A 13941-nucleotide genomic window follows, 5' to 3' on the forward strand; every position below is an offset into this window, starting at 1 on the left:
CTTTCTTTTTTTAAAAAAAAAAGAAAGAAAAATCACATTCTTGGTCTTTCTCCTTATAAGGTCCGTAACTAGCAACGGCATAATTTGCATCAGATCATACTCATCATCTCAGTCGGCCACTTCAATTAATGATGCTTATCATTGAGCAGGGCAGAAGAGCGCAGGTCATGATGTAGAAGATACCGTATCATGAGCATACACGTGTAACAATGTTTGCTAGCACCCCCCGCACGCTCCTTCGAATGAACCGTCTCATTCAAATAATTGCAGAGGCATACATTTGTTTATCAGAGGCACGCATGTTCAAATCTGGTAATGGATTAACAAATTATCTCAGTCTAATCGAAATCCTATGTAGGCACGTGAGCGAAAGGAAGTTTACATTACGATTAACACAGTTAACCTAGCACGTTGTGCTGGCCAGGAAAATAAACAAAAACCTCGTACGTTGTGGAGATGTTGCCTCGCAATGGGACTCGGCTTGGTCCGCGACTCTGTTCACGGTAGTTTCGCAATGAGACTTCCCCCCCGCCCCCTTCTCCCTCTTAACGATTGGTCGTAAGCATGTACAGCTCGGGAAGTAGACAATATAAAGACAAGGTGGCGCAAAGACTGGACTATAAATTTATGATCAGAAACATGATTTTAGCTGGTTTCGCAACTCAGTTCACGATGCCCCACTTTTGGTTTCCCGCGTACAAGGTTTTATGCAGACCCTCCCCAATAGAGCCTTCTTTTACCCGCATGATCCACAGTCAAGCTCTCTCTCTCTCTCTTTCTCTACACGCGCGCGCGCACAACCTTGCCTTTAGACAGGGAATGTGATTATCAGCAATAGCCAAAAGAAATCTTATGTACCCGAGGATTATGCTGTCATTGCGATACAAAATGAGCAGTGGGCATTGATAGGTTATGTCAGCAACGCAATTGAGGCATATGCTCCCTCCTCCATTTTAGACTTTTCCTTTTTCATTTTCAAAGTTAAAGGAAAAAATAGTAGGCACGATGGCATGAGCGATGAAATATTAGGGTGTAGCTGAACCTTCGGCCTCGCTCCAACAAAAACTAACGGAGAAACCTGTAGTTAGAGAGCGGACATGGCGCCACCATCTTTGTGGGATATATAGCAATTCTCCCTCTTCTAATATACAGTCGACGAATTCCAAGTCTTGCAGCCCAGGAAACATCTTTTCATCCACCTTATCTAGATCAATCTTCAAACATAAAGAGGCCTCCAATCAAAACGGATGCAAGTATTTCAAAGAGAGAGATAAAAAGCAGACACACACGAACATCTATAGAGCCAAGGGCATACACACGTCAAACAGAAGGAAGCATACCACATTCAACCACTCTGCCTGATTCACCCAAATTTATATTTTCCCGAATAGAAAACTTCATATATGTTTGTCGCTGATGGGTAGGCTACTACGCTTGACCACATTCTGTTCCACACCCCATACAATGTAAAACAGAACAAAACCCCAAACGCTACTCCCAAGAATTCTCATATAATTTAGAAGTCAACAGTTAAGTTCTAAATTAGCCGGAAAAAAATCTATTTCGTAATCATCAATTAATTCTAATAAAACACCTAATAAGGGAACCACTTGATTTCAAGTCAAAAGTTCTGAGTGAGATGTGAATCAACTTGGCTGCAAGGATGAAAAGAAAAGCTGTGGAAACATGCAATCCTAGATATAGATAGTGAGATAGAAACACTTTCAGCAAACATGAGGGAAATGACAGAGAAAAGAGAAGAAAATTCCAGAGCTTCATGGCCAATCAGAGTGCTATACGGTAATGATAGTATGCAAAGGCATAAGCACCACGCCCAGGAGGTTAATAATTCACATTAACCAAAGCAAAAAGGACAAAAAAAACTAAATACCTGTCTGGAATTCATAAGCAGTGTTTCAGTGTAATGGTAAAGTTCCCTAGACAGAGATGGAGGGTAAAGCCTTACATAGTTCTTCCCAACAACCTGAAAGTACAACAAAACTAGAAACTTTCAGCCAAGTATACTGCAGAAGATGTTAGGTGTATGAATTTGGCAGCATCCAGGAAGAAAAGGTCAAATAGGAATGCATCCAATGGAGTGTCTTGTGATTAAAAAAGCATATTTATAAGTACACACAATAACATTTTACGTATCAGTTGCATATGTGGCTCAAAAATTGTTCCACTTAGAAAATAGTCTTAAGGATGTGCTGTAATAATGTTACATTTGGTTACAAGGAAATAATAGAAACACCAATGCCGTCCAAATATATTGAACTGACTCATTCAAGATCACACCACACCAGATCAAAACTTAATACTTTGCCAAACTTGAAGTGTGCTATCCATGTTGCGCATAATTTTTAGGAGCCTATAATTAGGATTATAATCTAGAGGTAATCAAGCGAAGAAGAATTAAAAAGAAGCACATTAATGCTACATAGTATTCCTAATGTTGGAGAAGTCGTTCTCAGTTTTAATAAGCTGAGCATATATGCTATTAAAAAAAAAGGAGAAATAAGACCATAAAAACCAGTATGTTTTAAAATGAAAGGTGAAAGAATACCAAATACAGCTTTTTGCTGTAATTGTTCAATCCAGACTCCAGAGTACTACAATTGACTCACCTGAGCCAGAATATTATGGTGTGGATCATGGTGTAACGGTGTTACCATCCCAGCAGGACCAAACCATGCATTGAGAGATCTTAGCTCCCCGCCACCAGCAAGACAGTAGTCAGGAATACAAATATCTTTCCGAAGCTCATTTATCTGCAATGCAATTAACATTGGCGAATAAAATAAGCAGTTTGACTTCTAATCTTATGTATCAAACTTCAAAAATTATAGATAGTAGACACCTGATCAAATAGCGGATACTGAGCAAGATATGTAGGCCCGGCAGAAGAGCAGCCATGGGACTCCATACGCTGAAGAAACTCAGAAAATGTAACCAACTCATGCTTCCCCTCCGCACGTAAATAGCTCTTTCCCACCTGCAAAGCATGCTAAATTTTATCACTACAATCAATGGCAACAGATATAATATAAATAAATGAGGTTCTCTCCCCTTCCTCTGTGTGCGAGTCGATTTACGTTATATTCATTCCTATTATGGTTATATTAAGTTGCCAATATAATCTTAACATGCATCACATTTCGTCGGTGCAGATTTAACGAGCAAGCCGAATATCCAGAAAGCAATCTTGAAATCCAAGTCTATTAAATTCTAATCAAGTGTAAACCAAATAAATGGACAACGAAATCTCCCTCTAAGATGAGTCGAATTTCCAGATTGCTGTAATCAGTTAATATAAAAATCTCTTGGAGGACCAATTCGCTGCAAAGAAAATGTTTCAAACAAGATTTTCCCTCAAACAGCTTACTCGATCATATAATTAGAGAAATTACCTCAACTGGAATTGTGCGATCACCAGCAACTTTTTGCAAATAATCTATGTCATTCCATTTTGTCTTGGCGGGCCAGTGAGCCATACAATCACTGATGATAATCGGATAGCCAGACCGGTAATAATCTTCTAGGAAACTTTCCAATGACAGAGCAGACCTCTTCTCCACGATTTTGTAAGAAAGAGAGTTGGAGGGTAGAAGTTTGTGCACCTACAAGCATGGAAGCTATAATATAAACATCAGAAGGGTGACAAACATTTGGAAATAAATACATCAATCAGATCTAGCTTCATAAGCACAGTAAAGCAAACAGAAGAACTTGCAGTTTCAATATCAATAGAACAGCATGGAATTCGACGGTTGCAAATAGCACGCTTTCATTTTCTTATGTACGATGACAGAACCAGATTTGCTCTGCAAAACTACCCAAATCATTGGCTCCTACAGCACTGACTGCCGAGTAAGGATTTTCTAGAGTTCTTGATGGTAAAATTCTTATAGAGATCGAAGAGATAAGTAATAATAGTTTGAATGGGAGAAGAAAGAGGAAGTGAGCCCCATAAACACTTCTACTTGTGCTCCTTGGCTCATTTCCTCGCCGAACTTCAGTATCAAAGACTTCAAATGATCCATGCAGCGAGTAAAAATGGCCATTTCTATTTTTAGCTGAACAGTGTACGAAACACATCCATCGGAGACAAGGATGGTGTGGCCTCACCTCGACCTGGTTAAGTTCATTACTGACAAGTCGATGTTCCGACATCCTAAAGCCTTCGCGGGTTTCTTTGGAAGCACGAATGTTCTTGAACCTCTCCGATACTTTGTCAACAACAGAGCTCAAGTCTTTCTTTAGAAGCGATCCCCCCATGATCAGTCCCATGTCCAAAGCCCTAAGAGCCTCCTTGAATTGGCCGTTGATGTAATGGTGCTTCGCAACGTGAAGGCACGCCATAGAGTAGGCGTCGCGCCAAACTGGGAGGACCGAGTGGCGAGGCCCCGAATGCAGCTGCTCCCAGGCCATTTCACGGGCAGCTTCGGCGGCCCGGAAGTCGCCGAGGATGGCGAGGGAGGCCATGCTGACGTAAGCATAGCCTCCATGCTCGGAAATGGAGTGGAGGAGAGCGGAAGACTCGCGGTCTAATGTAGGCGTGTGAAGGTGGTCAGAGGAGTCGCTAGTGGTGGCGGGGGCGGTTGAAGAAGACATGGGAGCGAGGTCGCAATCAGGAGCAAGAGTTGGGCGCGTGGAAGCGGAAAAGTGGTTTGATATTTATAGGAGGGAAGGGATTGAGATATTTTGGTTAGACCCGGCGGGAAAAAGCCGAGAAGATTCCAGAGATATTTTTAGTTCGGCTGTTTGCGGGTGGACAGATATTCCTCTCTCTCACTATCACTGGATGTTTATTGTTTTCACACTCACTCCACTGACCGCTCGCGAAAGTGAGAAGGCCACGTATCCAACTAAAGCATCACATGATGAACAAATCATAAAAATCAAAACGTCCTGTTTCATTATTGGAGTAATTTATTTATGTGCTTCTAGGTATTTAGACAGAAACAACACTATAATTTTAAAAATATTTTTATAATATACTAAATAAATAAATAAATATACAGAATAGTTTATCTCAATTTGTGGAGTAACTTATTTATACGTGCTTGTTGAAATATTTGATTCGTTTGTTGTATTTTCCTGTTTAGTTTGTAGGCCCAAATTAGTGTGATGGGCCCGAATGTATGTAGCCCATGAGGATTAGTTCCTAGTTGCGTATCTGAGTGTAATTTGATTTGTCACTATGACTTGTATATATAATGGGTCTCGGTAGGCCCGAAAGTGTAATCCATTTTGATCATTAATGAAGTATTCAGATTGATCAAACTGTGTGTTTAGGAGGATATTTCGGATTGCCACGTTCAACATGGCATCAGAGCCAAACGTCGCCGTTTAAGTGATGCTGAGAAAAGCTCCTCGACGACGGTCTGCCAAGAATCGCGCAGAGAAACCCTAATCCTCCACTGTAAGAACCATGGGTGAAGAGAAGGTCACGCCCGAGAGTATCCCGTTTTCGCACCCCCTGTTTTTGCATCCGTCTGACACGCAGGGGACGGCAATCATCCCACACGTCCTCACCGGTACTGAAAATTACACAGTATGGTCCCGCGCAATGAAAATCGCACTTCTCGGCAAGCAAAAGCTGGGTTTCGTCGATGGTTCTTGCAAGAAAAGCGACCAAGAAACGAGTCTCTGGCCACAATGGGAGAGATGCAACGCTGTTGTCCTCTCCTGGCTGATTAATTCGATATCCAAGGAACTCGCCAGTGGGATTATCTACTTTCAGGATGCGCACGGAGTGTGGGTCGAACTGAAGGAGCGGTTTGACAAGAAGAGTGGCTCAAGAATTTTCGCATTACACCGGGAAATTCACTCGCTCCGTCAAGGTTCGAATTCTGTCACCGCTTATTTCTCCAAATTGAAAGAGTTGTGGGAAGAGCAGGCCGCTCTCATCGCTATCCCGTCCTGTAATTGCTCGACTGCCAAAGCCTATTCCGACGCCGTTCAAGAACAGAAACTATTACAGTTTCTGATGGGGCTCAACGAGAATTTTTCTCAAGCCCGCGGTCAAATTTTGATGATGTTCCCTCTCCCATCCGTTAACAAGGCATACTCACTGATCGTCCAGGATGAAACCCAACGCATCCTGTCTTACCGTGATAAGAACGTTCCCACCGAAGGCCTTGCAATGGCTGCAAGGGGAAGGGGGCGTGGCCGAGGACGCGGGAGAGGAGATAGTACACTGGAGTGTACACACTGTCACAAGAAGGGACACCTCAGAGAAAATTGTTTCCAGCTCGTGGGATATCCACCAGGCTTCAAGGGGAACAAAGGAAGACAACAAGGGGATTCTCAGCCAAAGGGAGCTGATTATTTCAAAGATGTTGACCCTCAAGGGCACGCAGTAACCACGGTTGCCCCAACATTCACACAAGACCAGTATGAGAAGATCCTGGAATTGTTGAAAAAGGAGACTGAGCCTACGGTCCACGCTTTAACCGGTACAGGTTTGACCTCTGCTGCTCATAATGTTGAAATTCACACACACTGGATTCTAGATTCAGGTGCTACTACTCATATGGTTGGAAAACTTGAATTGTTTGATGATTGTGAGTTGTATAATGAACCGATTAATTCAATTAAGATACCAAATGGGGATAGACTTTCTGTTACACACACTGGTTCTATCACAGTTGCGGACAATGTTGTTATTCATAATGTTCTTTATGCTCCTCGCTTAGCATTTAATCTCATATCCATATCTAGATTTACAAAAGAAAATAATTGTATGGCAGCCTTCTTTCCTGATCTCTGTATACTGCAGGGCCTTCAGGATGGGAGGATCAGGCTGACTGGTAGAGAGTATAAGGGATTATATGTGCTAAAAGTCACCAACAATACCCCTGTTTCAGTCAATGTAATTCAAAATGAGAAAATTTCCAGGAAAGATTGTGATATACTGTTATGGCATAGAAGGCTAGGACATGCACCTTTGTCTGTGATAAAGCATCTGGATTCTATATGTACTGACAATTCTGTTCTGAATAAAAGTCCTCATTCTTGTGATATTTGCATTCGATCCAAACAAACTAAATTTCCCTTTAACTCTAGTGTTATCAAGTCTAAAAAGTGTTTTGATTTAATTCATGCTGATGTTTGGGGCCCATATAGAAACCCCACACATCAGGGTTTTCAATTCTTTTTAACCTTAGTTGATGATTTTTCGAGGGGGACTTGGATATTTTTAATGAGACATAAGAGTGAAACAGAATCACATATTCGAAATTTCATTTCCTACATTTCAACACAGTTTTCTGTCACTGTGAAAAAGATTAGGAGTGATAATGACACTGAATTTACCAACAGTCAGTTAAAAACTTATTTCCAGCAAAGGGGTATAGTCCATCAAACTAGTTGTCCTTATACTCCAGAACAAAATGGGGTAGTGGAAAGGAAACATAGAACTATTATGCAGATTACTAGGAGTCTCATTCTTCAATCTGGAATACCTATCAAGTATTGGGGAGAGTGTGTCAAGATGGCTGTTTTCATTCTTAATAGGGTCCCATCTAGGATACTTGAGTACCAGACACCTTATGAAAGAGTCTATGGTACTAAACCGGATTTAAGCAATCTAAGAACCTTTGGATCCCTTGCCTATGCGACTGACTTAAGGACCAGTGATAAATTACAGCCTAGGTCAATTCCTAGCATATTCCTAGGATATCCTGATAACCAGAAGGGTTTTCTCCTTCTTAATCTAAAGGAAAACAATTTTTTTGTAAGTAGGCATGTGAATTTCGTTGAAGATAAATTCCCTTTCAGGGATGTTAAAGAAAACTTTCAAAATGGCTTGAGTAATGACATTAGATCTATGTTTTGGTTTGAATCAGATATTTTTGAGAAACAGAATTCAGAATCGGTTAAAGAACCCCGATTAGATAATAGTAGTGATGAATTAGTTGGAAATAGAATGTCCAATGAAGAAATCAGTGAAGGTAATAACGATGTTAATGATGATAATGTGCACAACAGAAATGGAATTTATACTCATAGGACCACACGTACTAGAAAGCCCCCCATTTGGGCTAATGATTATGTTTGTTCTTTATTACAATTTGATTCGGACAGACCTGTTAAGAGTAACTGCAAATATCCTATTGATGATTACTTATCTTATGCCTCAATGTCTCCCGATCACATGTGTTTTTTAACCTCCCTTGATTCAAATAATGAACCATCATGTTATCAAGAAGCTGTTCAAAATCCAGATTGGGTTAAGGCCATGCAGGCTGAAATGAATGCTTTAGAAAATAATGGAACTTGGACCATAGTGCCTTTACCTAAAGGAAAAAGCCCCATTGGTTGCAAATGGGTGTATAAAATCAAGTATAATGCTGATGGTAGCATAGAAAAGTATAAGGCTAGATTAGTGGCTAAAGGCTATAGTCAAAAGGAAGGGATTGATTACCATGAGACCTTTTCCCCTGTTGTAAAAATGTTTACTGTTAGAGTGGTTCTAAAATTAGCAGCTGTGAATAAATGGAGTATATATCAAATGGATGTTCATAACGCTTTTTTACAGGGAGATTTAGATGAGGAAGTTTATATGAAAATACCTCAGGGTTTTGAGAGAAAGGGGGAGCAAATGGTTTGCAAATTGAATAAATCTCTTTATGGTTTAAAACAGGCTTCAAGACAGTGGAATCAAAAGCTGTCTGAATCATTGCAGAAAGGAGGTTTTACTCAAAGTAAATCAGATTATTCTCTCTTTATTAAACATTATGATGATGGGGTTGTACTTATTCTAGTATATGTGGATGACTTATTGATAACTGGGAGTACAGAATTTGGCATTAGTAAAACTAAGGATTTTTTGCACAGACATTTTAAGATTAAGGATCTTGGTTTAATGAAATATTTCCTTGGGATAGAATTTGCTAAATCTGAAAAAGGAATTATTTTGTCACAAAGGAAATATGTTCTAGATTTGCTGTTTGAGACTGGTATGACAGGTTGTAAGCCCTTGGGAGTCCCAATGGCACAAAGTCTGAAGCTGTTTCCCTATGATGAAAAGAGGAACAAGAAGGAGGATCTATTACAGGAACCTGAAAAATACAGACGCTTGGTGGGTAAGTTGATATATCTAACTATGACCAGACCTGATATATCTTATTCTGTGCAGACGTTGAGTCAATTCATGCAAATGCCAACCAAGGCTCATATGGCTGCAGCAAGAGGTGTTCTGCGCTATCTAAAAGGGACTCCTGGCTTGGGAATTTTCATCAGTTCTAAAGGGAAACCAGAATTAGAGTGTTATTGTGATTCAGATTGGGCATCATGTGCAATGTCAAGAAGGTCTGTTTCGGGTTACTTGTTGAAGTTGGGAGGCTCACTTGTAATGTGGAAAACAAAGAAACAAAACACTGTTTCTAAGTCCTCTGCTGAGGCAGAATATAGGGCTTTAAGTATGGCCATTTCAGAAGTGGTATGGGCCCTCAGTTTGCTGAAAGATTTGGGAATAACTCACAATGATCCAGTGAAGGTGTATTGTGACAGCAAAGTTGCAATACATATTGCAGCTAACCCAGTTTTTCATGAACGTACAAAGCATATAGAAGTGGACTGTCATTTTGTTAGAGAGAAATGGCAGTCAAAGCTTATTGATCTGCTTCATGTCAGAAGCAATGATCAACAGGTAGATTTGCTCACAAAGGCTGTTGGAGGCAATGTGCAGAGAAATCTTCTGAGCAAGTTAGGTGCTGTGGATGTTTTAAGCCCCAAACTTGAGGGGGAGTGTTGAAATATTTGATTCGTTTGTTGTATTTTCCTGTTTAGTTTGTAGGCCCAAATTAGTGTGATGGGCCCGAATGTATGTAGCCCATGAGGATTAGTTCCTAGTTGCGTATCTGAGTGTAATTTGATTTGTCACTATGACTTGTATATATAATGGGTCTCGGTAGGCCCGAAAGTGTAATCCATTTTGATCATTAATGAAGTATTCAGATTGATCAAACTGTGTGTTTAGGAGGATATTTCGGATTGCCACGTTCAACAGTGCTTTTGGAGGGTGTTGGGTTTTAGAATCGCGTTTGGGCATGGCATCGGGTTCCCATTTGGTGCTCATCAGGTGATGAGCACCCAGTGCTCATCACCTGATGAGCAATCTGGACCGTCCAGATTTAATTTGGACGGTCCAGATTTAATATTATCAAATAATTATTTTAAAATAGAAAAAATTATATTTTTAAAAAATGATAGTTATGAGATTATCTTTATTTTTTATCTTATACCTATTAAAATAATTATTTTTAAAAAAATAAAAATAAAAATAAAAATAAATCTGGACCGTCCAGATTAGATCTGGACGGTCCAGATGGGTGATGAGCATTGGGTGCTCATCACCTGATGAGCACCCAATGCAAATCCCATGGCATCTGTGATCATTTTGCCCATGCAACCCCAGAGGTCCTTAATATATTTATACTACTACAATGTATAATTTGCAAGTGCTTTAAATTTTAATTTTGACTCTTCGTAGCATGTGAGACTCATGTTAATTATCCAACATTTCTCTACATATGTAATTTATGATATGCATTTTTCAAAATCTCTTGGAAAAAGAAGAAATATATTTAATATTTTTATTTTCGGAATAGAGACGTACAATTGATTACATCCTGTATTTTTAATTCGAATATCGTTTTTTTTCAAAAACATATAATTTTTTGTCAAATGCGTAGTCCATTTCATATAGACCGTACGTGGAATGAAAAGGACGCAGAAAAAAACCATAACCCTTCTAAAGCTATGCATAAGAACTCATCCTAATTGTTTCGTTTCTGTTCAGGTTATGTCAGGATGAAATGAACCTATACGGGAAAAACTGAGGGACAAAATACATACAGAACAGAAGTTGGGATTAGAATAGAACACAGGATGACCCTTGGGATACGTCTCTTCCCACGTATACATATACTGCTCAGGGGTGTTTGGATGAAACCAATTATGATTTGAAAAATAGATTTTGAGAATAATAGATTTTGTAAAAAAATGATTCTGACAAAGTAAGAGTGTCTGGATAGTTGTTATCAAAAGTACTTTTTATATATGTAAGTTACTCAAAAAGGCATAAATTAATATGATAATTACATAAAAGATGAATTTTATAGTATATTTTAATTTGAAGGAATAAAATTGGTAATAATATATTTTTTTACCAACATAATTAATAATATATAAGAAAATGTAATTAATAAACAATTAATGTGTATATATATATTTATAAAATATAAAATTAAATATGTTTATAGAAAAATAAATTTTTTTCGCTAACAGAAAAATATTAATTTATCCCATAACATTTTTTCACAATTAGTTTTTGTAACAACATACTATCTTCGATCTTTAATATAATATAATTAATTGTTACTATGTGTATATATATGTATTTATAAAATATAAGAGTAGAAATAGTAATTAATTTTTTTTGGATATATATTTATAAAATATAAGAGTAAAGATAGTAATATAAATATAGGAATGGATTCTAAGTGGAGCGAAGGCGGAAGAGAAATGAATGATTGAGGGGTATATGTGTCTGGTCAAAAAGACAAATCTCATATTCATTGACAAACCATTTGACACTCTCCCATTCTTTTCTCATAAGCAGATTCAAAAAACGCTTCTAACAAAACCAGAGCTTTTAAGCCAAGACCATAGTTACTGATTTTAGATGTGTGTTTGGGTAATTTTTGTTTCCAAACCATGGTTTGGGTAATCACCCAAACACTCTTTTGTTTTTCTAATGATCTTTTCCATCTTTCCCTTCCCCACTTATTGGAGCTTGGAATGATCAGCATCTACTAAGTGATGATTATGTTATACGTGTTTTGGGCTTTGCTTTTCTTGGTGCATTTGATGTAAGTGGCGCAAAGGAGCTCCCTCGGTAATCGCGAAAGGGAAAATATTTTGGTAACTCGTTTGTTTCCATCTCTTGTGATAAAAACAGGCCAGGGAGAATTTGTTTTGAAGACCCAACTATCCAAGTGTTGAGATCTTCAACGGAGTAGCAAATACTGTAGAACTAAGATATTTTTTCCGCTGTGAAAATGAGATTTTTGAAACTTAAATCCTGGTTATGGATATTTATCAGCTACTTCTTAGTGCGCGCGCGAAATGATTTTCTTAATAAAAAATAAATAAGATGCCTAAAATTGATCGCAAATTACTTGGCGGGCTAGTTCACACCCGTCCATGGTTGAGCTAAACCTTCATCAACAATATCAAAAATATGAATCCCACGTAGCAAGACGTGTGCTGTTTCCGAGGATACGAGGCTGCCTCTGGGCAAAAATTGAAAATCTCTCGCTCTCTCCCTCCCCCGGACACACTGCGACTCTGAGATCGTGCGAAAATGCGTCCGTTCCTTCCACTAAACAGCAGCTAGCAGAGATCAATAAGGTCCTCGTCACCTCGCCTCTCAACATCCCCTCCAGACCACCACAATGACATTGCAGTCCCAAATCCAGAAAGAAAAAGAAAACAAAGGGCAGAGTGATTACTGTTTTCTTGTCCCTGAATGACACAGAAGAAGACAAAACCCAATGCAAAATTTCAAATCACGAACAAACCGAACTAGCCAAGCATATTATATTGGAAACATATAGCTGGCTCTCGGGATTTTGGAGTCACTAATAATACGGTGAATGCAAAGTATATAGATTGTTGAAAGGGATCTAAGCATCGATCATACAGAAGCAGGGGATTGCAACTCGGGTTAGAAAGCATCCAAGTTAAAATCCTATCCTCTAACAGAGGAGATATCAGCACAAGGGCCAGTGGGATTCTTGTTGTGATGAAGAGGGTCGGGTCCGGTTGGGACTTTCCTCGCCGACTCTACCACTGTGCCAACGGAAGCTTCCCCAAATTTTCGAACCTATAAAATGTTGAAAATCATTGGTAAAATAAAACGACTGGGAGACTGAAGAAGCAGAAAGTGGTTTCCTTTTCTTGTTTAAAGTTTTAACAAGTGAATTGAAAAACAAAAAACCTACAACGTATGGTTGCATACCTTTGTGCTTGAAGCCATCGAAGGGGCTCTGTTCCCTACCATGGTTGTCGCGAAATGCAGAACTGCGCAAGTGGAGCTAGCACCTATAAACAGACCTCCAGGAAAACAAAGATTTAGTATTGAGAGACGAAAAGGAGAGGATATCCATGAACAGACGAACTCACAAGAACTAGAGGATTCAGCAAACGACAGTGAAATCACCAGAGTTAGGATCAGAATGCTCATGATCAACGTCCAAGCGAAGGCTTTGGTGGGGAGGGCTATATTCATGGAGCCACAAAGGGACAGAATAACAACCGCCAAATTCTGGAGACTAGAGAGAGAATGATAAAGAAGAGAGCTTTTACGGAATAGCATTAGAATTGGTGTTGGGAGGTAAGGAGAGAGGCATGCACAGACTCAGAGTGGACCTTTGCGGAGAAACGTATGCGCTCCTTCGGTGCTTGGCACCGTCATCACTGTACGTTTATTTATTTATTTATTTTTTTAAAATCAAGTTTGAGGAGATTGTTTGTCACTTTTTCTGTTTGACCTGACTAACCAGTCATTGTTACTCTATCATTATTTGTCATATACTATGCTTCAGTGTTTAATATAAGAATTTATTTAATTTTTATTATAATTTTAAATATAAGATTTCAATTCATTTTGTCTCTCATATTTATCTATTTTTTTCTTAAGATTTTTCTTATAATAATGATAGTTATAACTAATATACTTGATTAGTAATGATATTTTACAAAAAAATAACACCTATTTATTACAAATAACTAAATCAACTAATTTTCTTGATCTACTCAAATTAGTCCATTAGCTTATACATTAAAAACTGGAGGAAGTATATGGTTCATTTTACATTACGATATTTTCATTTTACAATTTTTTTTGACCAGCTTCATTTTACAATA

General features: G+C 38.7%; 2 protein-coding genes across 3 annotated transcripts; both read right to left on the minus strand.

Annotated features, from left to right (window-relative positions):
- Positions 1-28: 28 nt before the first annotated feature.
- Positions 29-4614, minus strand: LOC114736417 (lysine-specific demethylase JMJ30). Its single transcript, XM_028924233.1, has 6 exons — positions 4129-4614; positions 3411-3620; positions 2861-2995; positions 2628-2771; positions 1892-1984; positions 29-1214 (listed from the first exon to the last, which is right to left on the minus strand). Exons 1-6 carry the CDS (start codon positions 4612-4614, stop codon positions 1026-1028), a joined length of 1257 nt encoding a protein of 418 aa, XP_028780066.1. The 3' UTR covers positions 29-1025.
- An 8139-nt stretch (positions 4615-12753) lies between these two features.
- Positions 12754-13398, minus strand: LOC114736394 (uncharacterized). Of its 2 annotated transcripts, none has more exons than XM_028924188.1 (3): positions 13198-13398; positions 13034-13116; positions 12754-12898 (listed from the first exon to the last, which is right to left on the minus strand). In XM_028924188.1, the coding sequence occupies exons 1-3, from the start codon at positions 13388-13390 to the stop codon at positions 12764-12766; spliced, it is 411 nt and encodes a 136-aa protein (XP_028780021.1). In that variant the 5' UTR covers positions 13391-13398; the 3' UTR covers positions 12754-12763. The 2 variants fall into 2 exon arrangements, with proteins under 2 accessions (XP_028780021.1, XP_028780020.1); XM_028924187.1 differs by having other exon boundaries at positions 13034-13128.
- Positions 13399-13941: the final 543 nt, after the last annotated feature.

This window comes from Neltuma alba, unplaced genomic scaffold (assembly GCF_004799145.2).
Source record: "Neltuma alba isolate B1F8T4 unplaced genomic scaffold, ASM479914v2 tig00013334_pilon, whole genome shotgun sequence".
NCBI classification, from domain to species: Eukaryota; Viridiplantae; Streptophyta; class Magnoliopsida; order Fabales; family Fabaceae; genus Neltuma; species Neltuma alba.

Coding starts and splice junctions, on each gene's coding strand:
- LOC114736417 (XM_028924233.1), bottom strand. CDS start 4,614: ATGTCTTCTTCAACCGCCCCCGCCACCACTAGCGACTCCTCTGACCAC. Junction 3,621..4,128: donor ATGAACTTAACCAGGTCGAG/GTGAGGCCACAC, acceptor CCATGCTTGTAG/GTGCACAAACTTCTACCCTC. Junction 2,996..3,410: donor ATCGCACAATTCCAGTTGAG/GTAATTTCTCTA, acceptor CATGCTTTGCAG/GTGGGAAAGAGCTATTTACG.
- LOC114736394 (XM_028924187.1), bottom strand. CDS start 13,390: ATGCTATTCCGTAAAAGCTCTCTTCTTTATCATTCTCTCTCTAGTCTC. Junction 13,129..13,197: donor TGCTGAATCCTCTAGTTCTT/GTGAGTTCGTCT, acceptor GTTTTCCTGGAG/GTCTGTTTATAGGTGCTAGC. Junction 12,899..13,033: donor CGATGGCTTCAAGCACAAAG/GTATGCAACCAT, acceptor AACATTTTATAG/GTTCGAAAATTTGGGGAAGC.